Below are 21,142 nucleotides of genomic sequence, written 5' to 3'. Positions count from 1 at the left end.
AATGTCAGGGGGAGGGGCGTGGTTAAAAAAAACCAGGTGATTGACAGGAGATGTGCGTCACTTCCGCAACCTGAATACACTCTCGCGGTGATTGTGACATCGTTGCCCCTGCTCCTAGTTGTAGGAGACCCCTGGCGTTTTTGCGTTGGAGGCGCCATTGTTGTGGCTGAGAGGTGGTGTCGGTTTGAATTTGTGGGATCTGCCTCAGATTTGACATTAGTGCCGTCCTTATGCATCACTTTATAACTTGAGTGGTTATTTATTATTTTTTCTAGTGTGGTTTATAATGAGGTGTAGTGATGACTGAGTGTTAGAAAGCTGCAGTGCGAAAATGTATCTGAGAAACGCTGACGGGCCTATCGATTCGAGCTGAGCCTAGGAAGCCACCTGCCAGGAAACCGGCCTGTCTACTGTGCCGTCTGTCCGGAGCGCTGATTCTGCGTTCCTGCATTTTCGTCGCCCCTTCCCTCACCTCCTTCCCTCCCCTTCCCCCACCTCTTTCTCTCCCCTTCCCCCACCTCTTTCTCCCAACCCCCCACCTCCTTCTCCCAACCCCCCACCTCCCCAGTCCTCGCATCCTATCCCATTTATTTCCCATTTAATCCCTCAGCTATTCGAGCAAAAGTCGTGGATCACACTTGCTCCTGAGGAGTATTGCCGAGGAAAAAGAGGCGCAGCTCTGTTGGTACTAGGGCCTTGTGTGTGTTGTGTATATTTTTACTCCACCACTAATACGAGTGACCTTTTTCGTTTTAAAAACAAACTCCCTCTCAATCTTAGCTAAAAAATAAACGACATTTAGAGCTGCTACCGAAGACCGTATTTGTGGGCGAGATCGTTGGAACAGGATTTTCCGAAGGAAGGAAGTCAAGAAACAAATGTGGATCCGATTCCTTTTAGTTTAAAAAAAACTGTGCCGAGACATACTGCATTGCGGCTTTGTAATTAAAAGGAAGAGGGAAAATAAACTGAATATTTTTGAACTCTTTACCTTGGGAAATAAATCCTTTGGACTTCGTACAGTTTCTTGGACATTTAAACTATACCATTGACTTTTGAACTATCCGGTTTATTAGTGAGTAAAACAGCTAGTATTTAATTTTGTGCAATGTGCATTTGAAAGCCAGTTATTTCCTGACTTTACCATCCAGTATAGTGTTTTTTATAAACTTGCTTAAATACAACAAAGTCTAAATACTTGAATTTCAAATATTAAATTGTGAAAAAGAGGACTTTTTTGTTTTTGTGTTTTGCAGTGGTAAAAGGGTAAAACTTTTTTGTGGGTAAGGCTTGTCCCATTCAAAAAAAACAAAAATGTCGTGTGTACATTACAAATTTTCTTCTAAACTGAACTATGACACGGTCACTTTCGATGGGCTTCATATTTCTTTGAGTGATCTAAAGAAGACGATCATGGCCAGAGAGAAGCTGAAGGCGGCAGATTGCGATTTACAGATCACCAACGCACAAACTAAGGAAGGTAAATTAATCCCAACCACTTATTTGCATTTAAATAATGTTTACTTCTCTGTCCTTTTGTTCAGTGTTGCTTCTATCTTGTATGCTAGACAAAATGGCGTATGTTTGCTGGAATGGTCTGAATTCGTAAGCACATCTTATACGTTGAGACAAACAAAATCAGACGCATTAAACCCGGTTACGACGTAACTTTTCCAGCATAATCAGTTTAATTTTCGCTGCAGTTTTATAGTGAATTTTTAAGTCAACGGCGGCATCTACATCCGCGACCCCCGGAAGTAAAATGCATTCCTTGTCCTTTGTCATCTACAAACTCTCCTTTCGCCCTCCGGAGACACATTTAGAAAGCAATCATGTAATAGTTTAATTTTCAATTAATGTTCCTTGGAGGTCATCTACCCTTGTCAGCTGCGCCGGCTCGAAGACTGCCATTTAGACTGACGGTCTGAAGGCACTGGTGGCGCATAAAGTAGCAATTAGTTGGAATCTTGTTCATGTTCTCGCATGCAGCTGGAATTATCTTAGACACATCAGTTTTAAAAATGGATGGCTGCACTGATAATTGATTCGAGATTAATTTTTGCGTGGCGTATAGTTGTGATATACCAATGCATTTGTAAATGTGTTGGAAATTGACTTGTTTTAAAGACATAAGTCGTCTGTGAATTGATTTGCTGCATTTTTAAGATAGTTATTGGAATGATTGATCTCAACAGCGAAAATTCTGTCATCTTGGAAGAAGAGAATGTGTGTATGGCCTCACTATTCTAGGTCAAACATGCTGTCATTTTACTGAAGTTTGTTACAAGTTGTTGAATGACAGAGATTTGGATCTAATATCTCAATGACAAATTTTGCAATTTTTGATTTCTATAGTTTTTTGCTATAAGTCAGAAATACCAATCGCTGTGGCGATGCTGCACTTTTTGCTTTTGACCCCCCCCCCGCAGCATTTACTAGTTAACCAAGGCAATCTCCTAATCCTTGAAGGTTGAGTCAATAAGACAGGGTAGTGAAGACAGTGTTTGGTACACCTTGCTTAGGAGTTGAGATGTCATTTGCAGATGTACAGGACATTAGTTAGGCCACATTTGGAATATTGCCCAGTTCTGGTCTCCCTGCTGTAGGAAAGATGTTGTTAAACTTGACAGTGCAGACAAGATTTATAAGTACGTTGCTAGGGTTGGAGGGTTTGAGCTTTCGGGAGAGCTGAATAGGCTGGGACTATCCTCCCTGGAAAGTTGGAGGCTAATGAGTGACCTAGAAATTTATGAAGTCATGAGGGGCATGGATAGGGTGAATGGCCAAGTTTTTAAAAAGTAGAGGGCATAAGTTTAAGGTGAGAGGATAAAGACTTATAAGGGATCTAAGGGGCAACTTTTTCTCACAGCGGGTGATGTGTGCATGGAATGAGCTGCCAGAGGAAGGGGTGGAGGCTGATACAGTGACATTTAAAATGCTTCTGGATGGATATATGAATAGGAATGGGCCAAATGCTGGCAAATGGGGCTTGATTAATTTAGAATATCTGGTTGGAATGGACTAGTTGGACTGAAGGATCTGTTTCCATGCAGTACCACTTTATGACTCTATAATTTTGCTTCAGTGGTCCAGGTAATTTAGATTACCCTTGTTTAGTTCCACTTTTACCAATGTAGCCATAGCCATTGAATGTTCTACAAAAATTTCTCATGTTGTGTTGAGTCTGACAGGATCTAGAAGTGTAGTCTCTGTTGTAATATTAGCATAACATCATCTGTGGCACAATATTAGTTTCCATGTGTGTGCTGACAAAACCAGTATCTCCCTCACAGTGCCCATTTTGACATCTCATCTGTCCTGGTCTTGTTATCAGACTGCTTGTTGACATCATTTCCTGCAAGATCAGTTACCCCTGCTGAATGTCTGGAAGGCAAATCATTATATTTCACATAAATTAGAATTTTCACGCTACTGGTTTCATTTGTCAAAAATTGGCCAGTGTATATGGTGGAAGCAGCCAGTTCCTAAATTTGCCCCTGTCCTATTGATTGGTCATCCTCCCATCACTGTCTCCATAAACTTAAGTTTGCCCTAAGCTTTGATGCCCTTATTCAAAGTACACGAAGAGCCATTCATGCATCAACAATTGCTGATGTGTTAGCCTCCAATCCATTAACATTTGTACTTTAAAATTCCAATTTTGTTATTTAAATCTCTCAATGGTGTCTCTCCACCTTATCTCTAACATTTTCAGACTATGAATTGTGGCCTGTCATGCATCTTGCACTTTTTCACCCTCCGGTGACCATACTTTTGGGGCTCTGTACTGGGCCTCTTTCCCCATCTTTGATTCTTGAAATTCGTTAAACCTATGTCTCATGAAACCGTTGTCAAATTTTATTTGATTTTACTGCATTGAAGCACCTTGAGATGTTGTACAGTAGTATGTATAAGCCATTCTGATTTGTAAGTCATTCTTTGTACTAGCTGTCTACAATCACTTTTTTTTCTGGTGTATATGCTGCCATTGAAGATGCTTCTGAGCAAGATTAGTAAGCAGCTTGCATGTGTCCTGGTTAAACTCCAGTCTGATGGAATAAACTATGATGCAGGACATTGAACCAGCTAAATATTGGTAAACAATTTCAAAACCATTTAATTTTTTAAGACTTTGCATGTTGATCTTCAGTGATTTGTGCAGATTGTTTTAAATCATCCAGTTTCAGTTGGAGGCAAATTGGTTGCTGTGGGAGACATTATTGTGAACTTGAGCTCCTTAAAGACTCTACTTGATACCCTGTGTGATTGATTCAAGCTTGAATCAATCTGGGTACATGCCACAAAATGATAGTGGACATGATTTTGTTCTGACAGGTTTTAAATATGGAGAGTACTTTTAATCGTTTGTCCAATATTATTTGTCACCATAGAACTTTATCTGTCTCTTTACAATCCTCACCATCAGATTTTTAATTATAAATCGGGATCAGAAAAGCATATTTTTATTTATTGCATGTTTCAGTTTCTTCTTTACTGTTCACCTGTCGTGTAATTGTTTTCTTGTTCCTTTAGTCTCCTGTAGATTTATAAGATGGAGTGGTTGTACAGTATTAATGGCTGCTAATATAGGAGAGTATCCTACAGCTCTCCCTTCCCTGTGTATTTTTTAAATTGGTTTCATTTAAGTAGCCAGTAAGGTAGTTGTGTCAAAATAAAAAGGCATATTTCCCTTTGGGTTGTTTGGGAGAAATGAAGGAATAAGTGAAATAACAAACCAGACAAGTGTGTGTCTATGGATCATACATACAAACTAATCTAAACCTTTTTAATTACACCTTTTTAACGTACTCTACTATAAAATATCCCAAGGTGCTTCTTCACCAATTCTTAGCAAACAAAATTTGACACCAAACCACCAAAGGAAATATTAAGACAGTGATCAGAGGTTGGCTTTGAGCAGCATCTAAAGCAGGAAAGGAGGAAAAAAATTTGAGGGTATTTCGACTGGGGTCTTGGTAACTGGAGGCATGCCAGAAATGAGCATTTTAAATTTGGTTTTTAAGATACTAGAATTGAGGATTAAGTATGAGGAATTTTAAAATTAGGTATTACTGCTATCAGTATTTTTTAACCAAAGACTATAGACTATTATAGAGCTTGGGTTGCACCAGAATGGAACTTGGTGAAAGGTACAAGACTATTAGCAACATGAAGATTATGGAAGTTGGGAGATGGCCTAGATTGCAGTGTAATAATCACAGGTAACAAAGGCATAGCTGAGTGCCTTAACAGAGACAGGCAATGTAACACAAGTGGAAATGTAGTCATGGTGTTGGCAGGGTCATGTCAGAAGTTCATGTTGGGATCGTAAATGGTGCAACTATTTATTGATAACTGTCTAGCTTGGGCACTGCCAGTTGCCAGCAGGGTCAAGTTGATAGGAAACGGCATTTGTGCAGATGATTTTGATCTTCCTAATATTCAGTGTTGGATATCTAAATGTTTGGAGTCTTGACAGTTTATAGAAAGGTAGCAATTATGGACAGCGCTGGCACGAGGTGGAGCATTGCTATCTGCAAATGAACATTATACCTGACTGGCCAGGTACCCATGTTGTTGCACCAAATTTAATTCTAAATAGGAAACAAATAAGCAGACTGCAACAATTTTTAGATTAAATCTTAAACTAGGAGTAAGTGCTTAGAAAACACTTCAACTTTCTATAAATTTATTTGCAAACTGATATTTTATGGTGACTATTAAATAGCCTGGTCTCTCTACAGGTATTGTCTCACTATTCTTTAAGACTATGGCTCATAGCGCTGTGGCCTTAGCTTTTGTCTCTTTATTCAACTCTCCCTTGGACTCTGACTACATTGAGGATCAAATACTTGTCGAACCCAGCCTTTAAAGTGACAGGTGATGTTACCCCTCAAATTTCAATGAAATCAGGGGCTCTCTTGGCAAATAAATTTAAACTGATGATTGTTTTGGTATTTTCCCAGATCTTGCAACTAGTTTTAAAATATTATCACGGTGGCTTGTCACTGGTGCAAATGTGTATGTGCAGATCCATTGCAGCTGTCATTTTTATGTTGAGAACATGCACTCTGTTTAGAGAAAGTAAAGCAACTGACAACAAGCAGCTCTAACTTAACTCATTGTAATTGTGTAACTGGCACAGTCTTAGTTGCCAAGAGACCGACTAGGTGAGATATGCAGGAGAGTCAAGAAGAAAGAGTTGGGGGAGTATCAGATCTGACATTGCGAAGATGATGATTCTCTGTAACTGGGTAGTTAAGAGTGGAACCTGTCAAATGTGATTCCACCCAACTCGAAAGTGGAATGGTCAACTGTCAACGGTTGCAGACTGGTAAGGAAGTTTAAGTTAAACCATATCCAAATTGCTTAAGATGCTGTTTTGATACTTTGAGAGTTGTTTGGCACTCAATGAGGAATTCAATGATAGTTGTGGAAACATATGGGAAATTTGGAGCAGAAATGGGCAGTTGACCTTGTAGCCTCTGATGCTGCTCAGTAAGATTATGGCTGTTCTGTGCCCTAAGCTTCCCCTTCTTTCACTCCTCCCATCTTTGCCCTCTGGGTCAAAACCTATATGATCTAACCTTTTAAGTGATACCCACATGGGTATGCAAAATGATCCTTTCCTCAAGGACTTTTGCTGAGGATCTTGAGGTTGGAAATATGGCAGAAGTTTACAAGAGCAAGGCATGTCAAGGTTTTAGTTTTTTGGGGGAGGTTGCAGCTGATAAGAATAGAGGGGCATCAGCAGTGAACATTGAGTGGTCACCAGTTTAGTAGTGTAGGATAGATGGTGCAAGAAGTCAAGATTAGCTTCAAGAAGTTGCAAGGGTGGCGTGAAGGAGAGTGGCAAAAAGCAAATTCGTGGCTTCAAATGGAGGTCATTGGAAGATGTTCAGTTTAATCTGGTGGGCTACTAGAACAAAAGTCTTTTAGTTGTTTGTTCTTAACATTGGGAGCGAAGAAATCAATAAGCTCCTTTCACATTAAAGGTCAACATTACTGGGTTCGGTACAGGACCTTAAGATTGGTCACTTTGCTGTCCAAGAAAAGAAGCGGGGGAACTATTTTTGAGTTCCAGGACAATAATCCAAAAATAGTGACTTATCTTGGTAGTTGAGAAAATTGTACTTTACATAGTACAGCAAGTTAGTGATCAATGATTAAACCGTTTGCCACAACCTCTCAAATCTACACTGACTAGGAGTAGACTACACAATGGGAAGCTGCCAGTGTAAGATGTGAATGGGTTTGATGGCAAATTGAACTTCGTAGGTTGAATTAAAGATGTGTTTGAACTGATTTGTAGTTGCACAAGTATTTTGGCATGGCAGGACAAACATTAACTGGCTAGGATTTTTGAAGTACAATCTTAAATGAACTGAGATAATTGGTAGTTTTTTTTTCACCCCAGCTCACTCGAAAAATGGCTGACACCATGGGAAGGATATATAGGTGGTAAGGTTACAAGGAGTGATTGGAACTGGTCTTGAATAATTTGCAAATGACCTCACTTCCCCGGTCCAAAGCATAAATAGAACTGGGGAGTTTATAGGAAGGGAGAGATTCGGGGGCAGTGGGATTACAATGAATTTCGAGGAAGAGCATGTTTTGTTGAGATGAATTCCAAAGTAATTTGATGCAGATGCTAGTAAGAAAAGCAAGTGATAAATTATTAATCATCACCAGGATATTATCATGCTCTAATGCAGATTGAATCATAGACTGATTGGGACTTCTCTGCACAATGGAAAAAAAAATCCAAATATAATAATGAACAGTGTTCACAGACTCTCTACAATGTGGAAACAGGTCATTTGACCCAACAAGTCCATGCCGGCCCTCCGAAGAGTAACCCATCTGGACCCATTCCCGGACCATGTTACTTTTACCCCTGATTAATACACCTAGCATTCCTGAACTCTCTGGGCAATGTAGTATAGCCAGTTCACCTAACCTCTTTGGATTGTGGTAGGAAACCAGAGCACCCACACAGACATGTGGAGAATGTGCATACTCCACACAAGACAGTTGCCCGAGGCCGGAATTGAATCAGGGTCCCTGGTGCTATGAGGCAGCAGTGCTAACCACTGAGCCACCATGCCATTTAAAAATGAGTACTCAAATCAAGGAAGTTGAAGCAGTAGAATTCAGGTTTGGCGGAGAAGGAAAATGTGTTTAGGGAGCTGACCCATCAATCAGAAATTGGTGTGATTTTTTTAAAATCACCTTGGGAAAGATTATTTATTTTAAATCTACATCAATCTGACCTCGAAACAGCTATGAGAAACACCTTGATTTGCAATGTCTATCAAAACAGCATTGTTACATTCCATGTTACATTCCAATTTTCTTGCACACTTTTGACGTATGTGTCTTATACCAGGTTAACTAATAAAATAAATCGTGTGCTGACACAGTAAATCAGAAGAAATTCAATAAGTTTTGAAAATTGCGCACTTTAATTATAACATTTATTTGGCTTGTGATATCACAAGTCATTTGAAGATTAAATTTTGCCAGATTATCATGTCATTGGGCATGTCATCTGGAAGCATTAAAGAATATTCCAGAAAATGCATTTTCAAGAATCCAGAAGTTAAAATACGCAATTAAGAAAAGTGTCATACAACCTCATATGCTACACCATATACAATTTTATAATTTAAGCTGGTCACTTTGAGAGTTATAAAAATCTATAAAATGGCAATTGTATCAGCATTTTACTCTTCACTGAGAGGTTCAGACTTTTTTGTGGTTTATTGGTATGTAGGTTGTTAAATATTAAGCATTAAATGTAAGAATGTCAATATAAAGATCGATTTGATTAAAGATTTGAAAGCTATTTACATCATTTTCAATGTACAAATGAGCCAGAGAGTTTGGGGAAATTGTACTATGATCTGGGTGCATGTGTCATGAGGCTTTTCCCATTGGGGGTGAGTATTTTATTCCTTTTGCACAGAAGTTTTGCCAGTTCACATGTTGCAGTATTAAAACTAGTCATCAGAGCTGTAAATAATGAAAGTGTTCCTTGTTCAACAAATATTAGAGTTGATACAGCTGATAAAGAAAATACTGTTCATGAGGTGGTTTTAGCTCATCGATCAAATCTTCAATGTTGCTTTCTCTGTTTAAAGGTTAATCTGAAAGAAGACTATGTCTGACCCATATAGTTTTGACATTATTAAAGCACTTGAATGAATTTGACATGCATTCTGCAGTTGTACAAAATATTTCTAGTGACTGAGAGGTACTTGTATCTGACACCTGTAAATTAATGCTTACTTTAACTCTTAACAGAATATACAGACGATAATGCTTTAATCCCCAAGAATTCATCTGTGATTATAAAAAGGATTCCAATTGGAGGTGTGAAATCTGCTGGCAAAACATTTGTCATGTAAGTATCTGAAATTTTTAAGTGTAAAATGAATTTTGTATTTGTTTTGGGGAGTAAGAATTTTTAAGTTACAGTGATTGTAGTTTTAACCAGAGATGCATTCAGCAGTCCTTGATTTCACATTACAAGTGTTAATGACAGCAATAAAGGCTTTAGTAAGTAAGGTTGATGCATTCTGGTGTCCTCCACATCTGTGTTTTGTATCAAATATTTGATTTGTGAATTTTCACATGTTGTAAAGACAAAATGAAACCACATGCTATCTAAACTGCAGTCACAAAAGATGGTGATTGCTCACTTCACTCTAATCGTATCATCTGCACCAAACAGACAAATATAGAAGGGTAACTGATGTACTGCATTTAATAATTCTTTATGATCAGGCATCTTATGTGAACATGACAGAATGAAAGCTGATTGCATTGTTTTTGCCCTTTTGTCATTGCTGTACTCAAACTTATCTGAGCAATCTAAGGCAGATTGAGTTGATTATTTCAATCTTGACACTTCGATCAATTAAGACTCTCACCCAAGTCTGAAGTTATGATGTGTTGCTAATAAACATGTGCGTCCAACTTAAAAGTAGTGTTCGTTATTTTGGTTTTATGCACAGTTTAGGCCAATGCATAGATCATAAATGTACATTAGTATTAATTTGTATATGTTTCAACCTGCAGGTGTAAGCTAGTGTGGATATTGCTATTTAGGATTTGTCTATCTTTGCAAAATAAGAAGCTTGATGCTCTAATAAAATACATTTACAAATCTATGGGGCTGATAACGGTCATGTTCTCTGACATCCCTAATCGAATACACTTGTATTTAATTTTGGATCTGCAAACATAAGTCGGATGTTATTTGCACCTGTTACGTATATGTTTGCATTCTCTTTTGAAATCTTATTTAAGCAGACTCAAGTATTCAGACCTTTGCTCCAAACCAAAAATGATAAAAGCAGAAAGTGACCTTTGAACTGTGAGCAGTAGCTTGTTTGGTAAAAAAATAACATGGATATTTGCTGATTGGACCATTGTTTTAATTTTACTGTGTTGCAAATACAAGGATAGGAAGGCTATTTGAGTTGGCTCAAAAACAAGTTGCTGGAAAATTTTAGGTTTGGCAGCGTCTGGGGAGAAATCAGTTGACATTTCAAGTTCAGTGATCCTTCAGAACTGGATGTTTTGGTAGGAAATATAAAAAAAAAGTTGTCAAAAATGTTGAAATGGATTATTGGAATAAAGCATTTAGGGATACAGTTGCACATGTTAAGATTAGATTACATTAGATTGGATTACTTAGTGTGGATACAGGCCCTTCGGCCCAACAAGTCCACACCGACCCGCCGAAGCACAACCCACCCATACTCCTACATTTACCCCTTACCTAACACTACGGGCAATTTAGCATAGCCAATTCACCTGACCCGCACATCTTTGGACTGAGAGGAAACCGGAGCACCCGGAGGAAACCCACACAGACACGGGGAGAACGTGCAAACTCCACACAGTCAGTCGCCTGAGTCGGGAATTGAACCCGGGTCTCAGGCGCTGTGAGGCAGCAGTGCTAACCACTAAAGAAGTAAACAAGACATTGAGTACTGGGATACATTTTTAGAGGGATAACACTGAGAAGCAGAAGTTTGAATTACTATTAGTGAACATTAAACAGGATGGGATACTGGAGGAGATGACCTGGTAGAAGATATTAAAGTTATGTGGGGATGTGTAAAGGTAGACGTATTGCAAGTATTTGTGGTGGGTGCAGAGCTTGGTGTTTTAGCAGTAATTATTTGTGAATCCATTGAGCAATTCTGGAGAAACCATTTTACCCATAGTAATAGGAATGTAAAACTTTGCAAGTAGTTAGACAGAAGGCATAGATCCCATAACTGCCACATTGTATATCAAATTGAGGAAGTAAGACATACAAGGACTTATTGATGGTGTGAGGTAAGAAATTTAAAGGAGGCTTGTGTGGAGCATAAACCCCAACATGGATGTGTTGGATAGAGTGGTCCTGTAGCAAGTGCAGATGAACTGTTCTTTTGCTTATGGCTAAACCTTTGTCATATTCCTGTGCAAGACAGCAGAAGCTCCATTTCTTTTGATGTGTTTTAGTTTCTTGGACTTTTGGCTTAATTTAGTTACAACCTGACAGATCTGTCAATTTCTCGAGAATGCTGAAATAGTAAACCTAAAACTGAGTAGAAAGAACGTGTCAAAAAAATTCTTCTAAATGTAAAAATGGGGGAGAAAAGCCAGTGTTGTTGAAAGGGTGTTGTTGAAAGGATGTCGTTGAATCTGAATCTGGATTTCATTTAAGGAGAGCAAAATACTGCATATGCTAGAAATCTAAACAAATGAAATGCTGGCAATACTCCATTTTACAAAGTCACTAACTCAAAAATTAATATTTTTCTTGCACAATTGAGTAATGCCTTCATAGGAATTGCCTAGCAAATGTTACACTAAATATTTTTGGTCTTCAATATTTAATTTTCAATTAACAAAGTTTTATATTCAGAATTAAATTGTGTACATACCAAAGCAGAGTGCGCATTAGTAATCAAAATGTAAATTTGGGTAATTAAGCGATTTTTGAATCGAGTTGACTGTATATATGGTAACTGAAAAGGGCATGCAATCTCTCAGGCACCCTATCATTTTTAAATACATTGCAACACATTGTTTTAAATTGGTGTAATATGTTTGACCTGCTGTGGTAAGTGTGTGCTGAGCAAGGTCATACAAACAGCAATAAAATTGACTAATAATTGATCTGTTATTGAATAAAGATGAGATTTTGGCAATGCAGGGTATTTCTTGCTCTTCAAGATACCATGGTTACAAGCCTTTAGTGGAATAAGATGGTGACACTCAGTGCTAGTTTAGTGTCAGCCTCTAGTTTTCAAATTTGTTTTATTTATTTCAAGCATGTTGGTTTGGATTCAGTTGTCTGACATCTTGCTTGAGTAAGTGAATATGAAATTGGTAGTTCTAGAAAAAAAAGTCTTATTATTTTGAAGTAGACCAGAATTTCGAGTTTGTGTTGTCTCCATCAGTCCACATAAGTGCATTGCATTAACTATCCTCTTGTGTAGAGATCTGTTGTTAGTTCACTAAGTGATAAATTTTATTGGCATTTAACTTCAAAACTACTGTACTTGTATTCAGAATGTTGTGTGTCTGTAATATATACAACCTGTCCGCCACTTTACAGATGCCTTCACCCAATAGGGTAGATAAGGCAAGCATGATCATTGACCTTATTTTTGCTCACTGAATGAATCAGTATATTTTTGAAATGTAAGTTTTATGATATCAGGGGCCACATAATTTTCCTTAACCAGACTGCAGTTTGTGCAGCTTTGTTGTTAAAATACCAGGAGAGTTTTGCAACTTGGAAAAATCACATGGTACACATTTTATTTTAGCTAAGCAAAACATGTTTGCTTTGCAAAGTAGTAAGGGAGATACTTTCAGACTGTGGTACTGAGCGTCTTTAAGACTACTTGACAAAAGTTCTCTGTTTGAATTACAGTTTGTTGCAAAGCAGTAAGTGCAGGGTAGCCAGTAATATCAGCACCTGTGAATTGGAAATGTCGCTGTATGGTTCTCTGTTACCAGAAAAGACCGAGGCCCACTGGACAAACTATCAAAATGACAAAAGACAATCACTTGACAGACTGTATTGCAACTGTTGCTAAAATCCGAAAGCAATTAACAGACAATTTAACCAAATTTTGAAATCTAGACTTCTGTTCTTCCATACCTTGCTGATATTTTCAACATTGCTTGATGTGTTGAACAGGCTGTCTCTTGTCTCTATCATGAATAAGTATGTATATTTGGAGTTTCTGAGGGGTATAGTTAAAATTGCACAAAGGTATGTTAGAAATGTTTTTTTGCCTTTGTTAAAAGTTTGTGTTACAAAGCTTGTGGGTGGCACAGTGGTTAGCACTGCTGCCTCACAGCACCAGAGACCCAGGTTCAATTCCTGCCTCACAACTGACTCTGTGGAGTTTGCATATTCTCCCCATGTCTGCGTTGGCTTCCTCTGGGCGCTCCGGTTTCCTCCTACAGTCCAAAAATGTGCGGGTTATGTGAATTGGCCATGCTAAATTGTCCGTAGTGTTAGGTGTAGGGTAATCGGTCTGGGTGGGTTGTGCTTCGGCTGGTTGGTGTGGACTTGTTGGACTGAAGGGCCTGTTTCTACACTCTAAATAATTTAATCTTAAAAAAAAAATTAATTCCTGTGAATTGTTTCTGTTCCTCATAGCAGTTCGGCACGTTGGTCATCCTGTTGTTTAAATTGGAATTTTCAATGTTGGTAACATTAGCTTGATTCTAGCGGCATTATTCTAGTTGTGACGCTGCTAATTTTCAAATTCTATTCGACTGTAGTGAGGATTGATTCTAGCGGCATTATTCTAGTTGCGACACTGCTAATTTTGAAATTCTATTCGACTGTTTTCTCATGACTAATCTTTGACTATTTTTGAAGCACACTGGTGATATTTTTGGTTGAGAATCCATAATAGGAATATTCTGTATTGAAAATATTTTCTCTTTGTTAATCTTGTTGTGAAAGGTGTATTTTATGTTCAACATATGAATTCAAAACACGTGACTGAAACATCATTTTCTACTTTCTAGAGATCGTTCTGAACCAGCAAGTGGAGCATCGAAAGCAGTATGTAAAACAAAAATACAATCTGAACCTTTTTTTTCTTTTCTTGATTTTACATCTAAGTTGCTATTTTGAAATAGTCATTAGACAATGTTAACTATTTTAAAAATAGTTTTCCAAGTAATACGTAAATTTAAATATGCCGTGATGCGCATCTTACCAGGGTATGTTCTGTAATACCTACAAAAATGCAATCGTAGTATTTAAAAATACTGATGGATAATATTTAGAAATAATTGCCCATATTTGCACATATTATCTGTATGTGTGACCTGATGGTGCAAAATAATGCACTGTATTTCACATTGAAAATGCGAGTTAATTTCTGTATGACTTGATGTTGTACAGATCAGTGTATGATTTTCAGAGTTTGTGGTTCAACAGTTTGCTTTGGTGAACATGAAAGTGTTCATGTGATGTCTGTCTTTAGTACTACATGTGTATAGGCTATTATGTGCATTCTGTTTATTCAAATAAAGAATGTTTGAAGTGTATTATCTTCCATTTCACATTGTATCACTCAACTTTTTTATGATTTAATAGGTATGTTTTTAATGGTGAAACTGGTTTCTTTACACTATGATAAGGCACATGGAAAAAACCACATTAGACTCTTCGACTTAATACCAAGCAGATGTTGAATTACAATTTTAACACTATATTTCTTAAAATTCTATTTTCGTAACAGCACATCTTTGAACTTTGAGAGCAAACAAAAGAAAATTTGACAAGTATCATTCAGTAACAAATATTCGACTTCTTTTGTTTTGCCTTTTGGCTACATAGCTTTTACAAATACATACATTCAAGTCATTCAGCTTTTGCGGTGTTACTTAAACTAAATTGATATTCTTGTCTGTAGTGGCAATAAAACAATACCATACCATGATTAGTCACTTGCACACCATACATATCCCCGACTTCAAAAAATTAAGCTTAATTCTGCCTGGTTTGCCTGTCTGTGTTACCAGTGAAGTAAAATTTGAATCCTGTTTTGTTTGAGCCTTTTTATAAAATCCCTAAAATAAACTCATTGTATAGTTTTTGCCTATGATGCACATTGTGAACGTATTGTACTTTAACTTATACCTATTAACAGTCAAAATTGAAAATCAAACCAAGCCTTTAGTTTAATTCTAAAATTTCAAAAATAGTTTACAATCTTTTGATATTAAATTTTGCTAATTCCCATGAATTACTTTTGAGGTTTGGGACTGCATTCCTGAACGTTTCAACTTAGCCTGAAAGGGGCTGTTGCAAAAGCCAGTGCCCAACTTATATTTTGATTAAATCATGTGCATGTGTAGTTTGCAGTAAAAGTTGTTCTTTGATTGCGGCCCAGGTAAATTCTAGGTTGTGTAAAAAAAGTTTTTATCTGTGCATTACTTTACTTAGAGCGAGTACACAAGATTTCAAAGAAAGCTTTATAGTTGTTTCGATCTTGTTTAAAATCCACTGTAAATTTCAAAGAAATAAGTAAGATCAAATAAAATGCCATGTTCTTAGCTGTCTAAGTACTTATGGATGGACTTCAAATTTTTTTCTTGTATACATTGTACACTTTTACAGCTCAGTACTATGTATAGCACCCATGCTTGAAGTTCCATACATCTTGCACGGAGATTTCTGAGCTCATATGAATTTTAGAATTCTCAGCATTCTCTGGTTTAGTGGAGTAAACCACTGGTGGATGCACTACATTTTCTACTCTAATTATGGTATTAACCAAGCTGTTAAATTTCTGCATGCATAAATTTTTAAAATCCAGAAAGCCAAGACCTTATGAGCTATAGAAACAAGCAGAATATAATCCATTCAGTGGTCTTTGTCCACTGACTCCATTAAAAAAATGAAGGGCTCGTTTTCCTGCGGCTTGGGCATGAATTGAAAAATGCACTCCCCGTTTTCTCAGTCTTTCCACTACAAAAAATGTTATAGTGTCAGTTATAAAAAGATAAGTATGTTCTTGATACATCTTCATAATATCAAATAATATATTGGCATATTGTTTCTCTTGTCAAATCTGCAAGTGTTTCACAAAAATTTGTTTCAAAGTGGCCTGGTTGTTAGCCATCAGAGTGCTGCAGCCATTTTTTGAACAAAATCCCACAAATATTGAGAGAAATGAACAAAAGTTTTTTTTCTGTATTGATTGGAGGAGGAATGTTTTAAGTTCAGAGGGCTTCTTCCTGTATTCAATTGTATTGTGCAATCTTGAGCATTTTCTTGAACCAATGGAGAAAATCAGTGACTGGGCTTCATGTCTTATCCAATGGACAAGACCTGAAAAATCTAGTTAAACATCAAACTATCTTGCTGAAAGACCAACTATTCAACTTTTAACAATGTTGCAATGTAAAAAAGGACGCAGAAAGAAGCATTGAGCCTACTGCATTGAACACAGCATGTTGCAGGCCACTCTAGTGTTTGGCTTGGATCACTGAGGAAGAGAATAGTAATCCTCTTGATTCCAGTTCATCATTCCTACGGGGGATAGAAGGAGCAAATTATTTGTCCACACTGTAATCACTAAAGTTAAGAAGGATGAAGACAGATCTGATTGAAATATATAAAATTCTAAGGTGACTGGGCAGGCAAGATACAGAGAGGATGTTTCCCCTTTTCAGGATGTCCAGGTGCCAAAGTCATAGCCTCGAGTTATGGGGTAGGCCACTTCGAACCGAGATGAGGAAGAATTTCTTCACTGAGTAGTGACTCTGGAATTCTGTTCCACAAGGGTTGCGAATATAACAGTTTTTTTTAAGAATATGAAAGGCAGCAAAGAATGTGCGGAGAAAACAGGATTACAGCATTGAGAGAGTGCACCTATGATCCAAGTGGAAATTTGGTGCTCAAATGTTTATTAGATTATTTAAACTAAGTATAGATTAGTCTTATTTATTAAGTTTACCACAGTCTAAGATGACCTCAGCCTTATGTACAGAAAGGCATTTTTTGAAAGAAAAGATTGCCCATTGAGACAAGTTTGCACTGGAGGAGTTCTTATACTTAGGTTAACCTATCAGGGTGACAGCATCTATACAAGGGTTGAAATCTTTCATTATAGGTTAATTTTTTTCCATGATCTTGCTGTTGCCTCACCACGATTAGCAAATTTCTTGGGTGCACTTGACATTTTTTTCTTGCAAAGGAACATGTTTAAAATTCATGTTGCAATTTATAAAGCAAAGTAAATCCTCAGTATTGAAGAAAAGTTAACCAGTAAATAATTAACTTTTTAGTACTTTTCAACAGTAAGGTATAAATGGTATGTTTGTTTCCCTAAGATGGAAGCTCTAACTTTTTTTTTCATTTATAGACATGTCCGGCATTACTTGGCTTTTATATATCAGTATTTGCCGTGGTAATGTTCAGTAGTCATCACTCAGCAATGTTCACCTCATTTGCTATGTATTTGTGCCACTGTTTTCTACTTTGTCTTGATCTGTTTCTCTGTTCACATTTTCTGCAGTTTTTTGAATTCATAGTTTCCTTCATTCTGTTTTATCAAGTTTTATCCTTTTGCTCACGGAGGCAGCAGGGGAAGGCAAGAGAAAGAGGTTACAGACCTAGTTGCCAGACTTCAGGGAAAGCTCAGCGAGGTCAGTGTTTAGTGGTGGTAATGGAATAACCAAATGTATAAAGTGGGATATTTGATGCAAAAGGAGAGGAAGCTGAGTTTCATTCAAAGGAATTGCTTTCAAATCCTTGTTTAAAATCTGATCTATTTAAAAACCTGATTTTCTTCATAATATATACAACTATTAAACCTTATTACCTTTTGTTCATGTACTGTTCACTTTGATTGCTATGCCCTACCAACTTCAGGCCTTTTTTACTTTCTGAAACTACAAATTCATGAATATTCCATTTTCTTAATGTTATGGTAGAAATTAACTTGAGACAGGAACTAGGTATTTTATTTTAGCGTTTTGAAGTATTTTGTTATCACGTTACCTGTCCCAAGCTACTGTTTGGTTTGTGATTTCTTTCTCATGTACTGTGAGGAGGTACAAAAGAATACCCTGGGTTCCATTTTTATGGTGATACTCTGCCTGTAATTAATATTTTATCCACACTAATATGACTGACAGACATGTCAGCCATTAATGTTGGGCACAAAGCCCTCATCTCAGCCATTAATTCAAAAGCTGTTGCTTTCATGTTTTAATATATGGCGGTGCTATTGTCATACGTTAAACTATTGGAGTATGAAGGTTTCCATGTTTAGAAATGATTAATTATCTGTAACTTGTTAACTGTTCAGTGACGATACAATGTGAAACTTCTAAATTTCAGTGAATTCCCTTAAGATTCTTAACCCCTCAATCTAAAAATAACTTGAATTTGTATAATGACTTCACATGCTTCTGTGTTCTGTTCCAATGAATTATTGTAGTCAGTGATGTATGGTTAATTGCAAGATCCAGCTTGTACACAGCAGTTGAGGAAAAAAAGTTGTTTGAAGGGTAATTAAGTAATGTTTATGGTATTGATCATAGGGTGATGAAGGCAAGCATGTGAGTAAAATATCCAGCCTTAGCTGAGTACTGAGATATTTTACATTTATCTCAATAGAAACATCTTGTACATAGACTTTATGAACAGAATTTTGCAATTTCTTTTCGTTTATCCCAAGTCATTCAATTCCAAAACTTTGGTTTCAGTCTTTCAAGTTTTACATTACAGACCTAGTTTTCAAGTTTGGCATTAGGTCTACCTAATTATTGATCTTTAAGATTAAATTGGGGCACAAAACCATTCTAGTCAATTATTATAGAGTATGCAAAACAGTGAATCATTACATGCTGTGATGGAGGAAACTTACTTATATGGGCATCTATTTGAAATAAAGACTATGTAACTGGCAAAACTGATCCATATGATTAAGTGACTGGATTGATGTTGAGATATACTGTAAATGGATTTGTGTAGTTTTAGATAGCATTAGAAATGGAAACTTTAGACAACTGGAAAAAGATGTCCAAACTCCAATTGTTTTGGCACTTGGCAATCTAATCTATGTTGAGCCATTGTTTATCAGATTTTATGCTAGCTGTCAGTGCTCTCTTGTCATTGCATTCCATATCCACAATACATGATGGCATTTAGACCATCTTGTGGAATTTTTAATAAGTCTGCCCATGAATTACCAGGAATTTTCATTTTTAGTATCAAAATGAAAATACACCAATGGATTGCAGTTTTTCAGGCCAGTCAACTGTAACCATCATCCACGTTGAGTAATTTGCACATGATGGGTGCTTGTAGAAAAGTGATTGCATTTGGGTGCTGTATCAGCTTTGTATAGCTCAGCAAGACTTTTTTTCTACTGGAGTTGTTGATTTGCTTTGTAATAAAAAGGTGGATGGATAGCAATCTTGAATCAAAGTGCAGGAGAATTCTTAATCTTCTGCGCCAACCAAAGTTTGAGGTGTAGGATAATGTTGCTGTAGCAACAACAATATAACTGTTCTTGTCGAAAGCATCTAAAGAATGAATTTTTTTTAAATGTCCAACTGTTTGAATTGGATCACCAGTTGATGTTTTATTTGAGTCACTATTGTTGAAACTCTCCCCACTTTTGTGCTGAGATTTGTTGTTTGGCTTATTCTGACTGAGCAATTTCTTGAAATGAGCGATTGTTTTGATGACTGCTTCAGGTTGCTCAGCAGACTGTTCTGAAAACCTGTTTTCTTTTATCTGAAGCTGCCGTGTTGTCTAAATTTGTTCTCCTGAGCATTGCACATCTGCAGAAATAGATTGTGTACTGCCTACTCACTGGTAGCACTAAACAAAAAAGGCAAAAATACATAAAATGTAAACCATCTTTTTTTAATTAAATAAAGCTTGATATATCTTTGGGTGGGGCTAGTAACGGAGGGCATTTCTTTGCAGTTTTCTCTGCATGGCCATTTCGTAGCTATATAGATAATTTGAGCAAAAATCATTATGGCTTCAACCTTGTTGACTTTTAATGATTGCTACCAGACTGCTTTGTTAGAGACCTGGGAGATGGTCAAACTGGTATTGTAAGCATGATTGTAAAAGCAACTTTTGTATGCCACAAGTTAAATTTGGCCACAAATAGATTTTGACGTTGCTTCAAGTTTTTTCTTTCTGATGACAGCAAGGTTTCCAAATTTAAATGGAAGATTTACTCATTAGGGTATCTGTTTACGTTCATGCTTCTCTTAGGAAAAAACGTGTGTACTGTATTTAGACAAGAACATGGTTTTGATGTGAGGAAAATGGCCAGCTAGCCAGCCAGTGCAAAATTTCAATTTATTGATATTGAACTCTTACAGTTGAGATATGCTAATACCTGTTTGCTGAGTTCATCTTTTTTTAAATTTTTATTAAAGATGAAAGTACACTAATGGGCTGCAGTTTTACAAGCCAGTCAGTTGTATCCATTCACATTGAGTAGTTTGCACATATTGGGTACTGGTAGAAAAGTGATTGCCCTTAGGAGCTTTGTACAGCTCAGCGAGACTTTTGTCGACTGGAGTTGATTTGCTTTGTACTAAAAAGTGGGAGGATAGCAATCTTGAATCAAAGTACAGGAGAAGTCACTTTTGGGATGTGGGTGTTGCTGGCTGACCAGCATTTACTGCCCATCCCTTACTCCTGAGAATGTGGTGGTGAACTGTCGTATTGAACAGCTGCAGTATACCTGCTGTGGATCAACTCACAATACCATTAGGGAGGGAATTCCAGGATATTGATCAAGTGTCCTTGAACGAACGGTGATATTTTTCCAAATTTAGGATGGTGAGTGGCTTGGATGAGAAATTGCAGCTGGTGGTGTTTTGGTGTATCTGCTGCCCTTGTCCTGCTGGTTGGAAGTTGTTGGTTTGGGAGATGCTGTCTGAGGATCCTTGGTGAATTTCTGCGGCGCATCTTGTACATGGCACACTCTGCTACTGTGCGCCTGTGCTGGAGAGATTTGATGCTTGTTGATGTCGTGCCAATTAAGTATGCTGCTCTGCCTGAATGGTATTGGTGCTGCACCCATACAGGCAAGTGGGGAGTATTCCATTACAC

The 21,142-nt window shown here is 37.3% G+C and overlaps 1 protein-coding gene across 3 annotated transcripts in view; it reads left to right on the top strand.

The window, feature by feature from the left end:
- The first annotated feature begins 136 nt into the window (after nt 1–136).
- The window catches only part of LOC132825458 (E3 ubiquitin-protein ligase RBBP6-like), a 30,199-nt gene continuing 9,193 nt past the window's right edge, over nt 137–21,142 (top strand). The window contains exons 1-4 of one of the 3 annotated variants that reach the window (XM_060840751.1): nt 137–1,480; nt 9,307–9,406; nt 14,062–14,098; nt 17,608–17,697. In XM_060840751.1, the coding sequence (XP_060696734.1) occupies nt 1,315–1,480; nt 9,307–9,406; nt 14,062–14,098; nt 17,608–17,697 (393 nt within the window). In that variant the 5' untranslated portion in view covers nt 137–1,314. Of the gene's footprint in view, nt 1,481–9,306; nt 9,407–14,061; nt 14,537–17,607; nt 17,698–21,142 lie in introns of those variants that run through there. The other 2 variants (XM_060840753.1, XM_060840752.1) reach the window with 2 other exon arrangements.

The sequence above is a fragment of the Hemiscyllium ocellatum genome, chromosome 20 (genome assembly GCF_020745735.1).
Source record: "Hemiscyllium ocellatum isolate sHemOce1 chromosome 20, sHemOce1.pat.X.cur, whole genome shotgun sequence".
NCBI lineage: Eukaryota > Metazoa > Chordata > Chondrichthyes > Orectolobiformes > Hemiscylliidae > Hemiscyllium > Hemiscyllium ocellatum.
This window is presented reverse-complemented; position numbering and strand designations above follow the sequence as displayed.